The following is a 19,801-nucleotide window of genomic DNA, read 5'->3' on the forward strand; positions in this document are numbered from 1 at the left end:
CTTTCCACACTCCTCCATTTGCTGACAGTACTTGTGTATCACACACAGCTAGTGCTAAGGAGAAATCACAAAGTGGCTTGGTGCAAGTGTAAACGTGCAGTGCTAACATTTCATATTTAATTGCTAAGTAAATGAATTTTTCTGGCACTCACCAAAGACTAAGAAGCTCGCCAGTTACCAAATTTCTTAGGTGTTTGTTTAATCTTTGAGACATCGCCCCTGTATCTTCACAGCCTTGGCACACCGACCTGCACATAGGTCCCAGGAAATAGCTGTATGATTGAAGGGTCCTGGTGACCGCAGTCACAGCAGGGTCTTTTGGATTAATTTTGGTGACATGCCCCTCCCCAAGAGCACAAAAAAGCTTAAGTGCTGAGCCATGACCCTAATATCACTCATACTTTTGCCCCCAAAGTTAATAAAAGTTCTCACAACGTACTAGTTTGTTCATTACATGATCTGCTCTTCACAGTAACTGGTGTTGCACCTCTGGTGAAGAGCCAGTGGAGACAACTGACTACTCAGAATACCTGGTGAGTTCTGACGTGTGGGGCTCTATCCCCATATACCTTCCTAACTCATCAGCTGTGCCATAGCCCAAATTTCCTGCTAGGCAAATACAGTTGTCAAATAATTAGTTTTATGTTTCCCTTAGGCTTTTAAAAAAAGGAGGTGGGGGACATCTTCAAAATCTGTTCTTTATCTTTAGTGAGCAGTCACTGCTCCTAACATTTGGTCTAGAGCAACAGTCCCCAACCTTTTTTTTTTGGCACCAGGGACCGGTTTTGCAGAAGACAGTTTTTCCACGGACCAGGGTGGGGGGCGGGGCAGGGGAACAACGGCAGATGAAGCTTTGCTCGCCCGCCGCTCACCTCCCGCTGTGCGGCCCAGTTCCTAACAGGCCACCGACCAATACGGGTCTGCGGCCCAGGGGTTGGGGACCCCTGGTCTAGAGCATATGAGAAGTGGTTAAACTCAGCTGAGAAGCTGATTAAGCATTTTGGTATGTTTGCTTCTTAGTGTCCCAAAGGTCAGTATGTTGCACGGTCTGGAAGCATTTTTCACTTGCAGGTCTGTTAGGGCACTTTGCCCCATTCCCCAGGCGACAGTGACAGGTGGCGAATGAGCAGGGGGTGGCGGCAGCAGCACTGAGCTCCAGTAAACCCGTTGCTGTTTGCTTGCTGTAGCCTTCTACACAGACGAGAACAGCGGCACACACTGGTGACCAGAAACGTCCACAGATCGACTCAGTGTCCCCCAGCGAGGGCACCCAGACACCAAGTTAGCCCCACTTACCTGGCAGCCCTCGATCTGCCCTGGCCTAAATCTTCCATGTAACCACCTCTGAAAACAACTGCAGGCTAAACTCAGTTTCTTCTTGCATTTCTCCATGAATATTAGTAAAAGCCTTCCCTTTCGTTTTTATTTATTTTCTTTGGCTGCGCCACGCTGCTTGTGGAATCTTAGTTGCCCACCCAGGGATTGAACCCGGGCCGTTGGCAATGAAAGCACAGAGTCCTAACCACTGGACCTCCAGGGAATTCCCTGGGCCCACTCCTTTTAAGTCTGCCTCTCCAGGCCACCCACCACATGGCCACTGCCACGGGAATGACCTTCCCAAAGATCCCTGCACTCAACGCCTTCTTGTACCTCAGAATAAAAAGTGCGGCATCTTGAGATTTGATCACATGTGCCTCACCCTGTTGCCCCTTCTCCACCTCCCACCTGGTGCTCTCAGGACACAGTTACAAGTCCCTCCGTCATCTGGGCCTCTGCTCAAGCTGTCCTCCACTCCTTTCATCTGTTGAGTCTCAGCTTCACAGAAACCTCGAGGAAGCTTAGTTTCCCCAGCACTTGCCACATCTAGACACTTAGTATGTTGAATGAACAATTTTTGCCAGCAGTATTCCCTTTTAATTCTTAGAACCTTACGAAGCACGTGAAGGTCACTCCTATATACCAAAGAAAAAACTGAGAATAAAGCAATTTGTCCAAGGTCTCCTGCTAATAAGTAGCAGAGCCAACAGGGTCTCCTGCTCAAGAAATCTATTAGGCCCCATGTGTTGGAGGGAATGGAATTTTTACTTTTCCTCTGGAACTTTAAGATCTCCTTGGGATAATTTTCCGGGACTTCCCTGGTGGCGCAGTGGTTAAGAATCCACTTGCCAACGCAGGGGACACGGGTTCAAGCCCTGGCCCGGGAAGATCCCACATGCTGCGGAGCAACTAAACCCACGTGACACAACTACTGAGCCTGTACTCTAGAGCCCATGAGCCACAGCTACTGAGCCCATGTGCCACAACTACTGAAGCCCACACGCCTAGAGCCCATGCTCCGCAATGAGAAGCCCGTGCACTGCAACGAAGAGTAGCCCCCGCTCGCCGCAAGTAGAGAAAGCCCGTGCACAGCAACAAAGACCCAACGCAGCCAAAAATAAATTAATAAATTAATTTTTTAAAAAAAGAAAAAAAAGATGAACCCTGGGTATGTAGGGCAAGAAAACAGAACCTTTGGTGATTTGGACACCAGGTTACCTCCTTTCCTCTACCGGTCTGACTAGTGTAAGGAAGAGAGTTCGGAAGACTTTTATGCATCCTCCCTATGTGGTCCAGCAGACACCCACGCTCAGAGGCGCCCCTGAATGACAGAACAGGAGACAGTGGATAGCAGTTGTTCAACAGGAGCTGAACAGACAAAGCAAGGCAGGGCAGAGGAACAAAGGCAACAGATACAAAGGGAGAAAACAGTCTTTTCCCAGTGTTTCCATAGGTCACTAGTAACACCTACTCTCTTCTGTGATAGAGGATTCGCCGGGGAATAAACTGAGGTATTTATAGGTAAAATATACCTCTCACTTGGCTTCTGCTCTAAAAGCCACCAGCTACTTTCTTATCAACTAGAAGAGGCAGCAAGATATACTGATGAAGTTAAAGGAAAGAAGCAGCACAGTCCATATTCCGCAGGAAGATTCCTTTATAACGGCAAATTTAATAATACACAGTACTAGAGCAGGGCCTCGGTCATAGGCCATAGGAGGCAGTAAGGAAGCAGGTCTGAGAGGGACCAACACGTTCCAGGGCTCACGTCACAGTAACACTCACGCCAAGAATGACCGCCACGCACCTCCCGGAAGCTCGGCCCACCCACCAGTTCAGTCAAGAACTACGTCACTTTTAATTCTTCATTTTTGGCCACTGATGATAAAATCCACCATGATGACAGGATTTCAGCACGACAGTCTCTTTCCAGTCACGATAGAAATGGATGTCCCAGCTCTTGAGAAACAAAGTTCATCTGACTTCTCTTGGCAGGACCGGAGAGAGAATTTTTTCTTAATGGTCTGTTGAAATATTTATACTTTAAAAAAACCCCACTAACAAACAGTCCATTCTGTGCTCTGTTTCCCTGGAAGATTTCTCATGATCACCCCTCCAATAGCTAGAGGGGTCGTGTGTCTAGGAATAAAGAATTAAGACGCTTCAAAACAAGCAAAAACCCTAGTGCAACACTCAGTAGATGGTGGGCTCAAGGGGGTTCGTAGGGGAGGGAAGCAGGTGCTCTATTTCTGGGCAGGGAGAGCCAAGTGGTCGCATAGACAGAAGCATCAACAAGCAGGAAACACTGCTGGGGAAGGCCCATCTCCTTCCGTGTTCCCCCTGTATGAGGGCCATCGCGTCACCTGCACTTGGACTTCGGAGGTCTGAGGACCGTACCCCCCACCTGCCACCCATCCGTGACCTGCATGCTAAGCTGGGTGGTCTCTGACCACAACAGGACTAGGCAAGGAATTGGGATCCGACTCTGGAGGGCCCAGGGAGATCCTCCACAGGCTATCCCAAGCGAGAAGTAACTGGGAAGCTCACTTGCCCCAGCAGCTGAGGGGCATGAAGGCTTTGAAGGCTCGGAGAAAAGCAACAAAAGGTGACTAGCAACGCAGTGGCCTTGGACATGGCTCGTTTTTGTGGGGAAGACCTGCTGCCACTGCCACCTGATTCTGTGCTGGGGACAGACTGTGCAGGTCTTCACAGCCAGCAGCAGCCTGAATACACTCCACATTCCTTTCATATGTATATACAGGGTGTGTGTGTGTGTGTGTGTGTGTGTGTGTGTGTTATACGTATAATTTTTAACTGAAATAAAATGCGATGGATTCAGGTTCGTTCCCCTTCGCTATAAGCTGCTCGGTCCCCTGCCCTGAGGGGTTCGTGCCTTCAGGCCCGCCACCAGGCTCACCCTGGCTCGCCATCTGTCCTACCCCCCACCGTGGGAAAGTGGCCTCAGGATGAGCAGAGAGGACACATACCACAACAGGTGACCAGGAGGAGGGCCTACCTCAGCGAGATTTCATTTCTAACCCTGAGAACCTAAGGAATTGTGAAGGACTCGGAGAGGGAGCTGGGGTTAAAGGTCACCAGGCTTTTTATTGCAGTTAAAGCAGACTCGGACAGGATGGTCCCAGCCTCGAGAGGGGACAGCCCGTCGGTCATGGGAACACTCGTCACAGAAGCCCTGTCCGCAGGCCCGGCAGTGGTGCTTGGAAAGCTTGACGCTGAACTCCTTCCGGCAGTTATGGCAGTGCAGGATCTCATGGTCTGGTACCCAGTACGCCGGCCTGGCCGCATCCTTCACCAGACCTGCAGCACGGAAGGAACCATGGCAGGCGGCACAAACTGCACACAGATCACCCCCTTCCACCCAGGTCTCCTTCACCGCCTACCACCCAGGTCAGGATCTCAGGGGCTGGGACCTAGGCACTGACATTTGTGTTATCTATTAAGCTCTCCAAGTGAGCCTAAAGTGGGGCTGAATTAAGAACCAGTGGAGTAACAATAAAGAAGTTTGGGCTTTGGAATCAGGACATACTTTCATCCCAGTTCCACTGAGCCTGAGTCAGTTAGTAGCTGTGGGATTAAGAAGTTCCTTAAATTCTCAGGGCCTTAGTTTACTCATCTTTAACAACACACCTTCAAAAGTGGTTACAGGATTACAAGAAATAATGTTTCTGATGCACTGGGACCCAATGGCCAGTGAGTGCTCAGCAGGTGAATGCCTGTGAGCACAGTTGGCAGACTCTGTGCCAAGGGCAGCCCCGGCCTCTCCCGGTTACCCCTGAGAGCAGATACAACCTGAGCGTCAAGCCTCGACAAATCCATCTATTCCCACACCCTTAAGTCAAAAACTCATCGTCAGCTCATTCTGTGAGCTACAGTGATTAAATCTGATCCAAGCAATTTTCATCACACCCACCCAGGAACCCCTGGTCTCTCCCCTACAATGGGCTTAAATACCCCAGGCCCGGCCAGCCCTGCCTAAGCCCTCCACACACTGACAGGGCTTCCCTTCCTCTCCCTCTTCCCGTCCTGGTTATAAGCACCCCTCACATCCAGAGGTGAGTGGCTGTCTTAAATCTTAAAGGAATAACAGCTTGGCTGGTGTGGCGGATTAAAGACAGCCACAAATTCTTTGATAACCTGCCCCCTCCCTCGAATCTAGGCAGGCTCTGTGACTACAGCAGACTGTAGTAGAAGAGCTAGTTTCTAGGCCCAGGCCTGTCTCTCAGAGTCCTGAGCCACCATGTAAGAAGCCCACTACCACTGGAGAAACCACGTGGAGAGGCCTGGAGAATATGGGGAGTGGCGGGGGAGTTCTCCTGAGCCCAGCCTTCGAGGCATCCCTGTCGGGCTACCCAGCATGTAAGTGGGGTTGGCTTGGCCCCTCGAGACCAGTCCAGCTACCAAACTGGAAGATCCAGCAGTAATTCCAGTCAGTGCCACTTGGAGCAAAATGATTGCCCTTCCTGTGAGACATGATAAAATGCGGGTTGTTTTAAGCCTTTACATTTTCAGGTAGTTTGTTATGCAGCAATAAATGATATAAGAGGATGGCCTCCAGGAATCAACATGAAACCACCAAGGTATTCAGCAGAAGCAAATGTAAATTTTCAGTCACCTCCTCGCTGCCCAACTCAACCTAGGTCAGTTAAGACTTGGACAAAACGACAGCCCAAGGCACTATGAAAGCCCTCATCCCACATACACTGCACCCAAGAGAGGCGCTGCCAGGCCCACCTAGCGGTATGTCAATGGCTGTCACCACGGCTCCCAAAGTGTTCTGCACGGCCTCGCCCACCTTCCGAGCAATCAGCGTCCCGCCTTCATCGTCCGCCTGTGCCTCAGGAACGTCTGCAGACAGTGATGAAGGAAAAGCTGTTAGCTCTTAGCCATTTCCCAAATGGAAAACTCAGGGGCAACAGCAGAGCATTCTGGAAGCTTCTCCCAGGGTCCCCCTGTGCTGCCCTGCAAGGATGGCAAGGGTCTGGGCTGTGGGCGCCAGCACTGCAGCCGGTGAGACCTGCTAGTCCCTCACCTCCACCCTCTGGGGCGCTGTATAACCTCCTGCACAGTGAGCCGGGAGGGTTCAAGGAGCAGGGCCTAGAACCTCCTCCCGAGAGCGGACTCAGTCTAGAGCCTGCGGTAAACACAGGACAGGTTTAACACGCCCCCTCCCCCCCGCCCCGCAAGGAATAGCACCCCAGGACCCTGTTAACAAAGAGCGTAGAGCATGGCTGGGCAAGACCGGGGAGCAGCCACCCTCAGAAGAGTGCCGTGGTGAGGAACAGGGTTAGGCAGCTGGGAGTCCCGTGCCCAACACCCAGTGCCAAGGAGAGAGGTTCCCCCCTCCACCCTTGCAGTCCCCGGGCCCCACGTTACCTAACTGGGAATTCCTGGCTTCATAGCAGTTGTCACACACCCGCACGGGCGCAGGGCCCCAGCCCCGCTCCGGCACTGGCCGGGTCTTGGATGAACAGCTGTCACAGAAGCCCTCCCCACAGGCCCGGCAGTGATGCTTGGTGTCGTTATCTTTAAAGGATGTAGCGCACTTGTTGCAGCTCTGTTCCAAGCCCAAAACAGAGAGGCAGGTAACATTCACGTCTGCTCAGCTGAGAAAGTCAACCCGGGGGAGATGCCCAGGACCATCTGGGAATGGCAGGACCCCGATGATCCCAAAGGACGGGACCTCAGATCTCCAGCCACGTGAAAATACCCCTACTGAAGCACAGTTGTGATTAACATTTTCTTCCAAGAAGTGCCTGGAAAGGTACCAAATCCATCTGGCTGAGTCACAGGGTTCCAGAAGGGACTACACCAGTTCCAGCTAAGAGAGCAATGAGGATTCACTGCTTTCACGGTTTCTCAAAAGAGCCTCTGGGAAGCCGAAGAGGAACGGGTTTCCTGTCATAAGTGCTTGGGCCAAAGCTGGGTGCTCCCTTGCTGTAGGTGCCATGAGGTTTATGTCTCAAGCTGAGGATGACCCTAAATGACCTCTAAAGGCCGCTTTTCCTCCAGATTCTATATGTATGACCTCAGACATCTGACCATTAATAACTGGCCCTTGCAGGGAAAGAAACTAAAATCCACCGCAAGGAACATACTTGCAAAATAACAAAGGGAAATCAGTGGGCAAAGAGGACATTGGCTGCCTCAACACACCCCACCCCTCCCAACACTCTGAGAGCTAATCCGAGAGAGAAATTCAGAGCCTCCTCCCTCACAGAGCAAGCTTAGGACAGGGCAAAGCGGCACAAGCAGAATGGGCCGTGCCAGGGATGCAGGGCATCCTGCCACACCATACCAGGATCTGGGAGTTGGGCCTCCAGTAGGCAGGGGCGATCTGGTCTGTCAGCCAGGACGTCACAGCCTTGGTGGGCCCAAGGCTAAGCTCAGACACCGACTGAGCCATGAAGTTCATCCCATCCAAGAGGCGCTGGGCAGCATTGTTGTTGTCCTTCAGAAATCCATCAGTCTGAAATGAAAATGCAGGCTCCCATCATGCTCTGAGCGAAGGGAGTAAAAGGAAGGAGAGAGAGGGGTCTCAAACAAGTTATACACTCATCACAGCCAACTCAGAACCACAAACTCCCTGGCAGAGAAGAACAGGGACAGGCCAGGAATCCCTCTGGCTTCTGGACAATATCACACCCATGAGTCATTGCTGATATTATTATTCTCTTCAACGTGACCATAACACTTGGTGCACAACTGTTCAATTCAGAACTTACTTTGCTGTGAGTGAGATACACAACCCAGGAAATACTTACGTAAAGAGGACACCTCGGGCTTCCCTGGTGGCGCAGTGGTTAAGAATCCGCCTGCCAATGCAGGGGACACGGGTTCGAGCCCTGGTCTGGGAAGATACCACATGCCACAGAGCAACTAAGCCTGTGCACCACAACTACTGAGCCCACGTGCTACAACTACTGAAGCCCACGACAAGAGAAGCCACCACAATGAGAAGCCGCGCACCACAACGAAGAGTAGCCCCCACTCGCTGCAACTAGAGAAAGCCTGAGCACAGCAATGAAGACCCAACGCAGCCAAAATAAGTGAATAAATAAGAGGGTTAACATAAATTATTAAAAAAAGAGGACACCTCTTCCAGGAGGCCTCCCACTCCAGGCTGGGTCAGGAACCCTTCATCTCAGTTCCTCTAATATCTGCACATCTCTAGAAATCCTATTTCCACATTAAGTGCAATGTCTCTTTATGCATCCAACTCCCTATTAGACTGAACCGAGAACAATAATCCTTTTTCTTTTTTGTAAGTATCTAGGTCAAGTCTGGGCACATTGTACTCAACAACATATGGTGATGAATGAGTGAACAAAGAGAAGGGGAGGAGCCTATATTCCCTAATCCCAAGGACTGTAAGGAATACAGCCTAAAAATAAACTGGTATTACTGTTGTCTTGGAATATAAACTACCACAAGGATGACAGCTTTTACAAGAAGGAACACAGATCAAAAACAAAAGATATTGATCAAAGAAGTCTAGTGAGAAAGTTATACTAGTTCAAGACCACATTACATCCTTGGGACAGAATGGTCTGGGCCATCATGTCATGGGGGCGGCCTGCAGAAATGAGACCACACTGCAGCAACCAATTCCAGTGGAGCTGGAAACTGGAAAGAAGATGACAAAACGATAAGGAAATCTTCCGTTCTCTGGTATCTGCAGGATCCAGGAAAGCTCAAAGGTGGATCTGCAGATAGGCCTATTAGGCTGACCGGTGGCTTTAGGAATCACCCAGCAAGGGGAACACCACCAAGTAAAATAAGTCCCTTGAGAAAATCGCTTGTCTTTCTTCCGTGAAGGAAAAAGGTTTTGGATGTGTTGTGATCGATGGGTAATTCCAAGTGTGAATTGTGGTTTAATGCAGAATGAAAGCACCATATCACTGCCTCATGAACAGATTTGTTTTTCCAACATCTTGAATTCAAAAGTCAAATTAAAAGCAGTAAAGGTCCATCCATAGTAATTCCGCTTCCCAGAATATACTTCAAGAAGAATATACTCCAAAACAAAGTCTCTCTTACATGAAGATGGTCACTATAGCATTTTCTTCGATAATAAAAAAAAATCATAAACAGCATGAACGAAATTGAACTATAATACTAGACAGAATATTACACAGTGATTACAAATGAGAACTGTGAAAAGTGAAAAGAATGTAGAAACAAAGCAAAATTGTGCATGAGAAAAAAGCAGTTAAGTGGCACATAAATTGTAACTGCATCTATACAAACATACACATATGGAAAATGAGTGAGGAGAATATGAAAAAATAAAGTTTTATTTGCTAAGGCAATGTAACTATACAGCAATTTTTAGTTTATTTAAAGTTGTGCTTCTAGGGACTTCCCTGGTGGTCCAGTGGTTAAGACTCCACCCTCCCAATGCAGGGGGCCTGGGTTTGATCCCTGGTCGGGGAACTAGATCCCACATGCTGCAACTAAGAGCCCACATGATGAAACTAAGACTTGGTGTAGCCAAATAAAATTTTTAAAAAATAAATAAATAAATAAATAAAGTTGTGCTTCTAATATTTATGCAAGAAGAAATGGAAAAAATTTAAGGGTCTAGAACGAGAAAGGCTCTCCAGATCACACCTTCCTAAACCACCAGTATATTGAAATTCATAGTTAACCTTAATTGTAAACAAGTCCTGCTTTCCCACACACAGGACTGGACAATACAAGAGAAAACAGGAAAATAAAACAGCTCTTACTCCAGGCCACACGTGCACAATCTCTGTCCGCACCACTGTATCCACAGGATCTTGATTTCCAAACCAGTACTGCCGGCTACGATAGACCACACCGCAGTTGGGACATTCAATTACATACCTACAAGGAAGGCAAATAGATACTGTAACCCCACCAGGTACCTGGAGAGACAAACACACCAAACAACCGGTAGCTGAAACTCACCCAGACCAGGCATATTTTGCGAGACCCATCCAGGGGGAGTCGGTGGAAGCAGCCGTCTTGGGCACCACGCTGACTTCATTGCCTCTCTCGTAGCAGGCCTGAAACATGGAGCACTCTGCCAGCTTCTGCTCTGTCCACCAGACCCCCTGGCCTCTCCACATCCCTGTCCAGCCCCACTGCCTACAAACAAGACCAGCTGAGGGTTTACAGACCCTGAGTTTAGCACAGCAGAAGAAAGTCTTTCTCTAAAGAAGTCAGTACCCTATATATACAATGGAATAGTACTCAGCCATAAAAAGAAACAAAATTGAGTTATCTGTAGTGAGGTGGATGCACCTAGAGTCTGTCATACAGAGTGAAGTAAGTCAGAAAGAGAAAAATACCGTATGCTAACACATATATATGGAATCTAAAAAAAAATGGTTCTGGGGCCTCCCTGGTGGCGCAGTGGTTGAGAGTCCGCCTGCCGATGCAGGGGATACGGGTTCGTGCCCCGGTCTGGGAGGATCCCATATGCCGCGGAGCGGCTGGGCCCGTGAGCCATGGCCGCTGGGCCTGCGCATCCGGAGCCTGTGCTCCGCAACGGGAGAGGCCACAACAGTGAGAGGCCCGCATACCGCAAAAAAAAAAAAAAAAAAAAAAAAAAAATGGTTCTGAAGAACCTAGGGGCAGGACAAGAATAAAGACGCAGACGTAGAGAATGGACCTGAGGACATGGGGAGGGGGCAGGGTAAGCTGGGACGAAGTGAGAGAGTGGCACTGACATATATACACTACCAAATGTAAAATAGATAGCTAGTGGGAAGCAGCCACATAGCACAGGGAGATCAGCTCGGTGCTCTGTGACCACCTAGAGAGGTGGGATAGGGAGGGTGGGAGGGAGAGGCAAGAGGGAGGAGATATGGGGGTATATGTACGTGTATAGCTGATTCACTTTGTTATAAAGCAGAAACTAACACACCATTGTAAAGCAATTATACTCCAATAAAGATGTTTAAAAAAAATCTCAAAAAAAAAAAAAGTCAGTGCCCTAAATGATTATGAATTGAATGTATACGCATCCCGGGCCCCAAAACTGAGCTATAAATTATATCCCTGTCACAGACAGGAGAAATCCATCAAAATTGGGTTTCCGAACAGCATTTCTGCTCTTAAGAATGAATAGTCAATGTATGGGAATTCCCTGGCGGTCCAGTGGTTAGGACTCCACACTCTCACTGCCAAGGGCCCAGGTTCCATCCCCGGTCAGGGAACTAAAATCCCACAGGCCATGCGGTGCGGCAAAAAAAAAAAAAAAAAAAAAAAAGAATGATAGTCAATGTAGATGACCCTTGCATATATAAGCTCAACAAAATAAGGGGGATTGAAGCTTAAAAAAATAAACCAAGGAGTCCCCAGCAACAGACGAGTGAGTTCTTATGGTTAGAGCTGGAGAGAAGTTCCAGAGATACTCAATTTGAGTATCAAATACTTTGGGATGCAGCAAAGAATGGTCCCAAGCCAGTCTTCCCAAAAGGAGAGTGTAGTGTGGCCGGCAAGCCAGCTGCTAGGGAAGAAGCTGGGTGGACTCACCTTGCAGGTAAAAACCCGGTTGTCATACTGGTGAGAGTATCTGCAGCGGCTGTTGGCTTCATGAGGTACTCCTTCTTTCCCATGATTCATGCTGTTCTTACATCCAGCCCTGAGTGAAGCCCAAAAGCTGACAATGAAGCCGCTAAAAGGAGCCAGCGCCGCCTACGCTGAAGAGTCTCTGACCCTGAGCCAGACCCAGGGCCAAAACCAGAGCTCCATAATTAACCAGGCCCTGAATACTGAGCAGAGAGAGGGCAGTTTCTTTCAGAAACCCACGTGCCTCTCTCATACTTGCAATCAACATCACTACACAGGTAAAGCAACTATTACTCTTGTGTGAGGAGAAAGGGCCAAAGGAGTAATCTCTTCTTGGAAAACCACCTGGTCCCTCAGTAGGAACGGAGGAGCCAGAAGACACCACCTTGACCAGAGATAAAACCTGAATGGTTCTCAGGGAACTCAAAAATCCAAACAGCATGAAATGGGAAGTTTAACCAGAACAGGCTGCCAAGATGTAAAACAAAAACCGACCCTCAAAATTTGGCAGTGCATTAAGAGGAGGCTTAAGCTGAACAAGGAAACCTTCCAAATCAACAGTGAGCTCTGCTATCCTGACAACACAAAACCAGGGATAGGGACTTTAGAATTTCACTGTGATAGAAGGGAAAGTTCTGGAAACCCTAGTGAGGCACAGTTAACATGGAAAAGTGATGGTGTAACAGATTCTAAGCCTCCTGCTGGGCTCATGGGGCCCGCTAAAGGAAGGCAAGTCACACTGGCAATTACCATCCCTCCTTCCTCTCCAAGACAATGCCCAGTTCTCCGTAGCCCAGACTGTATAATCCAAGAGCCAAGTCCTTTTTACAAACCCAGGGCCAAGGTGGTGACCCAGCAGGTGGCCTACAGGGATCAATGCAAAAAGGCCATTCATAACAAAAAATGGTTCAGGTCTCCTCTGTGTGGACGAATGTGAAGGACAGGAGCAGAAGTCCTGATGAGAGCAAAGACGCTGCAGTGGTGAAGCGGGTGGAGAGCTGGGGGAGTGTCTGCAAGACAGAGTCTGCAATCTGACCCTGACACACTGCATTTAAATCCCCTGGGCTCCATCAGACAAGTCACTAGACTGACTGAAGAGCCATTAATGGCTCAAATTAATCCAGTGAGCCTCAAAGTGTGGTCCCCATCCAGCAACATCAGCATCACCTGGGCACGTATCAGAAGTGCAAATTCTCAGGCCCTACGTCAGACCTACTGAATCAGAAACTGGGGGCAAGGCCCAACTATCTGTTTTAACATGTCCTTCAGGTTTTTCATGCGAAAATTTGAGAATCATGCTCTGTTCCCCCTGTAACAAAGTGCGATCCATGGACCAGCAGCACAGGCATCACTTGGGAGCTTGTTGGAAATGCAGAATCTCACCCAGACCTGCTGATTCAGAATCTGCATTTAACAAAATCCTGAGGTGATGCATACACGGATTAAAGTTTGAGAATACTGCCCTAACTCAGTGTTCTCAAGTGAGCTACGTATCAGAATCATCTGAGGGGCCTTTTAAATACACCAATGCTGAGGCCCCACGCCAGATCTGTTAAATGAGAATCCCTGGAGGTGAGGCCCAGGCCTCAATAATTTTGAACGCTCCCTGGATAATTCTAATGTGCTCTAAGCATCTGCCCTCATTGTGAAAGCAGTCAACTAGGAATGATACCTACCCTAGTGCTTTGCACACACCGGGCTACCAAATATTAGTTGAATGGATGGAATGACTACCATTGAAAGCTCTGGTAAGGGAAACATAGAAAGCAGGCAACCTAAAGTTTTCTGTGGTAAAAACTACCCAAACCAGTCAATTTTACATCTAAACCAGGTTGGAATCTTCAGGGGAATCTTCATAACCATGTGTCCTGGGATCCCCTGCAACCTCAAAGTATGGTCCCCAGACCATCAGGATCACCTGGGAACTTGCTAGAAGTACCCCCATCTCAGCCCCCACCCCATCCTTAAATCACAATCTAATTTAACCAGACCCCACAGGATCCACATGCACAGTGAGGTCTGTGACGCACCGTTCTGAGTCTCTTTGCCCAAGATGGGGACTTACCCGCAGCTGAGGCACAGGACGGAGCAGGTGAAGTACTCATCTGGAAAAAAGGAGCTGTGTGCCATCTGGTCATCAGGGATCTCACCGCTGAAGCGGTCGCTCAGGGCCTGCATGGAGGGAAGGTGATACATGAAGGGACATTGCGGACAGCCCAGAGCTCTGGCCCTTGCACTGCTTGCCTTTTTTTTTTTTTTTGAAATGAACTTTATTATTGTTTTCCTTTTCTTTTTTTTTTTTTTTTTTCCCACACTGCCCAGCATGTGGAACTTCCCTGACCAGGGATCAAACCCACGCCCTCTGCAGTGGAAGCGCAGAGTCTTAACCACTGGACCACCAGGGAAGTCCCACTGCTTGCCTTTCTAATATGCCCTCACTGCTGGCTTATTTCTTATGGGCTCCACAGCTAGAAGAGGGAAGCCAATGACTTCTGCTCTTTACCCTAGACCTTCTTGGCCCGACTTGCACCAATCCTCACCACAGGAAACCTCAGAAAGAACCAGCCCATTTCCCACGAGGTCAGAAGTAAGCAAACAAAGTTACTGTTCTCTCCTAATTACCATGGAAGTTATAAACACCTCACACACTCTCCGTCTTTCATTCAAAACCACCAGCTGTTGACTAATGCCCACTTCATCTTTGTGAAGCTGGGACCAAGAAACCAACACTCAAGAAGGTGGCTTGTCTTTCAGTCAGAGGCAGGCAGAGCTGAGAAGTGAGCAGGGAGTTTCCTGGGCATCTCCACCAGTTCTAACCAAAGGTGCTCACTGGAGTTTATGAAACCACAGAACTATATGTAGAATAAGGGTTATCAGCCAAAAAGCAAGGAGGAATTATTATAGGTTCTGGCAGTCTTTTATCAACTACAGTAACCTAAAAGACAGCAAGTGGCCAAAATAAATGCTAAGAAGAAAGATAAAAGTATTTGCAGAAACAAACTGAAAATTTTATGTTTAAAGGCAGCTTCCATTTCTAAACCTCTGTTTTCGCTCACTACTTTATATTGAAAGTATTCTTCAGGCTGGTTTTTCCCTTCCAGGCCCTTACTTGTATGCAGTGGAAAAAGTTATATAAATTAAACAGAAATGGGCTTTCCAGGCTTTAAAAATTATTAAATGCTCGCAATTCCAAGCATCTCTCAATCCCTCATTCTGAGGCAGCCAGGCACTATTCAGGGGAAGAGAAGGAACAGTAGCTTAAAACAAAATGTTACTTCCTTTAGTAAAAAGGCAAAAGAAATTTTAAGATGAGACTTGGAAAGGGGCAGATTAGGTTTTAAACTAAGGTTCTCAAGCTCTAAATGGAATTTCGCTTAAGGAGAACTTATTTATTAAAGTTCCTTTCCCTTTTTTCAATGAAACCTAATAACCTGAGTTGTAAACGAAGTGTTTACGAAAGCACATGCTCTCAATGTTGGGTCAGGTCAGGTGTTCAGACAAGTGGCAAAGAATGTATCAAACTAAGGGTGAGGGCCTCACCCACGTGCATTAAAATTCAGCTCCTGCAAGGATAATGCACAGGCTCATAAGCCACCATCTGCCAGCAATGGCTGACCAAGTGGCAATCCTTGACTCAGACCAAAAAAAAAAACAGTCTAACAATAATACATATATGTCCTGTTCTCTTGGGGGTAATTCTGTAAAGAGTAACTTAGGGAAAACAACTAAGATTTTGAGAGAGACTATAAAGGCAGATACCTATGAATATTAAAGAGAATAAACGAGAAGCAAGGCAAGTAAGAATCACTTACTAGCCTACATGGTCCTCCTCTTACTTCAGAATGTGACCCATCCTTTGGGGATCTTTTTGGTCTCACCTTTTCCATGAAGCCTTCCCAACCACTCCAGAAAGACCACGCTTTGCCTTCTCTGAGCACCTGCCGTCCTCAACATCTGAACCAGGTACTGCGTGATGAGGTGATGAGGCAAAAGCTATGAGCCTGTTACATGTATTTTACCTCCCAGACTAGATCACTAACACCATGAAAGACATTTCCTACCTTTGTATCCTCCTCTCACCCCTAGCAAATGTGTTAACAAGTACTCAACTAGGACCTCTGGAATGAAGTGCCCCAGCACCAACCCCCATGTGCACACCAACCCCTGCCCTCTCCTCCTCACCTTGGCCCTGCCTCTGCGCCAGGCTTCATCCCAGGCCCACGGGCCCTCTCTAATTTATGGCTAACTACTCGTTGATTGGCCAAATCACTGATAACTCTTAGGGCTGTATTTCTCAAACAGCTGTGTGCATAACTCTCTGGGGCTAGCTGGTGGAAAAATAGAGCATTATCTTCCCAATGCATCAATTTACTGAAAGATATGGGGAGGAAGTTATTTTTAGATAAAAAACAAACATGGATATAGTATGAAACTAAATGGAAAATTTGCATAAATAAAACATGAGACCCCCACCAAAGTTATTTCAGCTTGCAGGTGGCAGGTCTGCACTCTCTGTGCCTTTATTTCCTTATCTATAAAATGGGGGGGCTAGTAGTACCTTCCTCAGTAGGGGCCTCCATGGATTACACTGTGAAGATCAAATGAAGTTACTCATGCAGAGCACCTGGCATAGACTGAGAGCTCAGAAAACGTTAGCTGCCATTATTAATATCATTTTTATTTTTTATGCTGAGAATTCTCTTATTCCCTCCCTTGGATACCCTCACTAGTTCAGGTAACACAGGGGATATAAGAACTTCTCTCCTTTCCATGATGGCTCATTGGTCTTCATGGCTGTTTGCATTTGTCGGTGAATATTTAGCTGCAAAAAGATGCTTATGTACCTAAAGCAGTGTTAAAATAAGAAAGAAAAAAATGCAGAGCTAACTAAGGAATGCAGGAGTTACTAAAGAGGTATAAGGAAAACCAAAGAAGAGCATTTTTAGCCCCAGGTAACTGAAAGGGTAACCTAAGTACTAGTTTTCCTTAGGAAAAATAATACCAAATTTAGCATGAATCCAACAGCTGGGCTGAATTCAGAAGGCATGCCACTCCCCAGTAAATATAAAATTGCAGCCCAATAATAGTGATAAGCACATGTCTCAAGGCTTAGGATGAAACGATCTGCAGCCTGATTCCCATGGGACAAATCCCCACAGAACCACCATCATCACCTGCCCTAGACATTATATTGGCCAAGGCAACAGTAACCTCTTGTGACATCAGAAAGAGAAGAACTCCTAGACCAACCAGCCTCATCACTTCAGGTGCTGGTCACCCATCCTCTCAAATGCTGGGTAACACAAGCATCTCATTTCCCTCACAAGTCACTGAAGAGCTGGCAGTCAGTAATGAATGAGACCTTACATCAGGAGGCATCAGGAGGACTTACTGAATCATGAGTATGTGAATAAGACAGTAACTGTTAAAAAGAAAATCTGATGTTCACGTGTTTTAGATACAAGGGTAAGGAGACACTGTTTTCCTCCCTCTATAACCTGATTGTTCCTTTCCAGCGTGGACATGACCACCTAATCCATATACTTCGTCCTTCAAAAATTCCAAACCTCACATCATTCCAGGGTTTCTTGGACTCTCCTCCTCCTGAGGTCCCAAAGCCATAAGAGGCAGGGAAGGACCTTTCCTGAGAAAGCTTGGGAAAGCACTTGAGGCCAATCTGGAAAAGGTTGCCTGGAGGCCAGATGATCTTGAACTTTAGTTGCCTTGGCAACAGTAGGGCTCTTACTACTGAACCTGTAAGTTTAGCCCCCGTCACCAAAGGCTAGCAGTGAATTTTATGATTTGAAAGGGAGACTCTTATGTAATCCATGATGCCACCCACCCCCCCAAAAATATAATAACTTTATAAATACTTAATAGGTGCTTTCTGACGTGACAGAATTAGAAAGTCAGAGTTTCTACATTTAGAGATGGGAGGCTAAAGGAGGTATTACATAAAACCTATCGAATTCAACTTTAAAATGGTTCTCTCCATTATTCAGAACTGTAAATACAGGCAACAGTAGTTAATTCAATATTCAATTCCCTTATTCAGTAGGGACCTAAGCATCTCTTCTCTTTAAATAGACTTACTTGATCAGTGAGAATATGCCCTGCTGGTAGTATCTGGGCTGTTGCTACTGTGGAAACAGAGCAAAGGAGTGAGTGTTCAAGAAGTGGGGGAAATAACCCAGCTGGAAAAAAGGGACTGGGGCCTGGACCACAACATGGCTAAATGGTAGGAAGAGTGATCAGGTCAGCAGGATGAATCGGGAAACAGGGGCAAGCAGCTGGAGCAGAAAGAGACTGTACATCTCTCACTCACGCTCACCCCCCCACACACACACACACACATACATTCTACAAACTCCTCAATCTTTCTCATTAATCACATTTCCTTTTCAATAACGAACATGAAAAGAGAATATGGAGAAGGAAAAAAGATTTAACTTCTCTAGGATCCGATATATTTAGGGAGAAAATATACATATACATTATATACATATACTCCTGTATGCACTTATGTAGCACCAAAAATTTCTAGAGGCATAAACAAGAAAGTATTAACAACAGTTATCATACAGTGAGAGGGGGAGAGGAGAGAAAGGGACTTAAGTCATACCTTACATGTTTCTGTACTATTTGAGTCGTTTATCACAAACACACATTGCTTTCTAATTTAAAAAATAACTTTTTAAATTAACCAAACACACAAATACAACTTATAAGAATGTCCTTTCTAAAGGCAACTGGCAATATGCATCAGGAACCTTTAAAGATGACCACACCTTCTGACCTTCTTAAAAGCTGAGTAACTACTGAGAAGGAATACAACACAGGGTTATATAGACCTGGGAGTCAGACTATCTGGTTCAAACTCTCCACCACTTATTAGAGGAGTTATCTCAGGCCAATCAATGAACCTCTGTGCCTCCATGTCTCCACCTCAGAGTTGGTATGAGGATTAAAAGAATGAATACACGTGCAGTGCAGAGCACAGTACCTGGCATTAGTAAACACACCAGAAAGGTTGGCCAGCAGTAGTATTGGGAGTTGTAATTTATCCTAAGGGAACAGGCAGAATGTGGGCAATACCTTTAAATGCTTGGAAAATATAATAAGGAGAAAGGGAAACTACTATCAAAATAAGGGCAGAATTACTAAATGTAAAAAATGATCCATTCATCTAAATGAAAAAGCATGGAGCTATTTGAAAAACATGTTTTCATAGAAATATTTAATAGCATGGAAAAAATGCTAGGCTTCAATGTTCCATGAAAAAAAAGGTATATAAGTGTACATACATACATCACAATCCCAATTCTCTTTTTAAAATAAGTAGCAAAGAATCATATAATGCCCCATTTGTATTTATCTATTTTTTGCACACTGTTTTTCTTTGCTATTACAAGGATGCTGCTATTAACTTCCTCACGTAGTTCTCTGTGTTCCTGTGGGAGAGTTTCTTTAAGGCAAATTCCTAGAAATGATATGGTTAGAATAGATATTATGCATATCTTTACCTATACTATTGCATTTCAAAGTGGTTGTATTAATTTTACTTCCACTGGAAGTTTATAAGAGTTTACATTGCTTCATACCCTTTTTGACATTTTATTGCCAAACTTGTCAGTGTTTGCCCTTGCATGGTTGTGGTCTTAATTTCTTTGATTACTAGAGAGTTGAGATTTTTTTATTTGTGCATCACAGTCTTGACTGCCTCTTACGTGATTTGTCTCTCCATTTTTCCAAAAGGTTTATACATTTTTTCCTAACAATATTCCTGCATATTTTATGTAAAATAAAAAGAAAATCATATTGGAATATATTCCTAGGCTTCTTGAAGTGTTTACTCAGTGAGTTAGTGAGGAACTGGACAAGGTAAAGCATAAATACCAGGAGAGAAAGAAAAAAAATGAAAGAA

At 46.4% G+C, this 19,801-nt stretch overlaps 2 protein-coding genes across 9 annotated transcripts in view; one reads left to right on the top strand and one right to left on the bottom strand.

The window, feature by feature from the left end:
* Positions 1 to 10,052, top strand: part of DCAF4 (DDB1 and CUL4 associated factor 4) — a 40,311-nt gene extending 30,259 nt beyond the window's left edge. The window contains exons 16-17 of one of the 3 annotated variants that reach the window (XR_014015423.1): positions 473 to 533; positions 10,023 to 10,052. The gene's annotated coding sequence lies outside the window, so the exon portion shown is untranslated. Of the gene's footprint in view, positions 1 to 472; positions 706 to 1,199; positions 2,860 to 10,022 lie in introns of those variants that run through there. The other 2 variants (XR_014015424.1, XR_014015425.1) reach the window with 2 other exon arrangements.
* ZFYVE1 (zinc finger FYVE-type containing 1) overlaps positions 2,957 to 19,801 on the bottom strand; it is a 50,339-nt gene continuing 33,494 nt past the window's right edge. For all 6 annotated transcript variants that reach the window (XM_081229301.1, XM_081229302.1, XM_081229305.1 and 3 more), the window contains exons 5-12: positions 13,943 to 14,049; positions 11,842 to 11,950; positions 10,270 to 10,367; positions 10,068 to 10,185; positions 7,634 to 7,804; positions 6,712 to 6,892; positions 6,070 to 6,183; positions 2,957 to 4,635 (exon numbers count right to left, since the gene is read on the bottom strand). In XM_081229301.1, coding sequence (XP_081085427.1) covers positions 4,403 to 4,635; positions 6,070 to 6,183; positions 6,712 to 6,892; positions 7,634 to 7,804; positions 10,068 to 10,185; positions 10,270 to 10,367; positions 11,842 to 11,950; positions 13,943 to 14,049 — 1,131 coding nt within the window. In that variant the 3' untranslated portion in view covers positions 2,957 to 4,402. The remainder of the gene's footprint in view (positions 4,636 to 6,069; positions 6,184 to 6,711; positions 6,893 to 7,633; positions 7,805 to 10,067; positions 10,186 to 10,269; positions 10,368 to 11,841; positions 11,951 to 13,942; positions 14,050 to 19,801) is intronic.

This window comes from Mesoplodon bidens (genome assembly GCF_964165515.1).
Source record: "Mesoplodon bidens genome assembly, chromosome: 3".
Classification (NCBI taxonomy): domain Eukaryota; kingdom Metazoa; phylum Chordata; class Mammalia; order Artiodactyla; family Ziphiidae; genus Mesoplodon; species Mesoplodon bidens.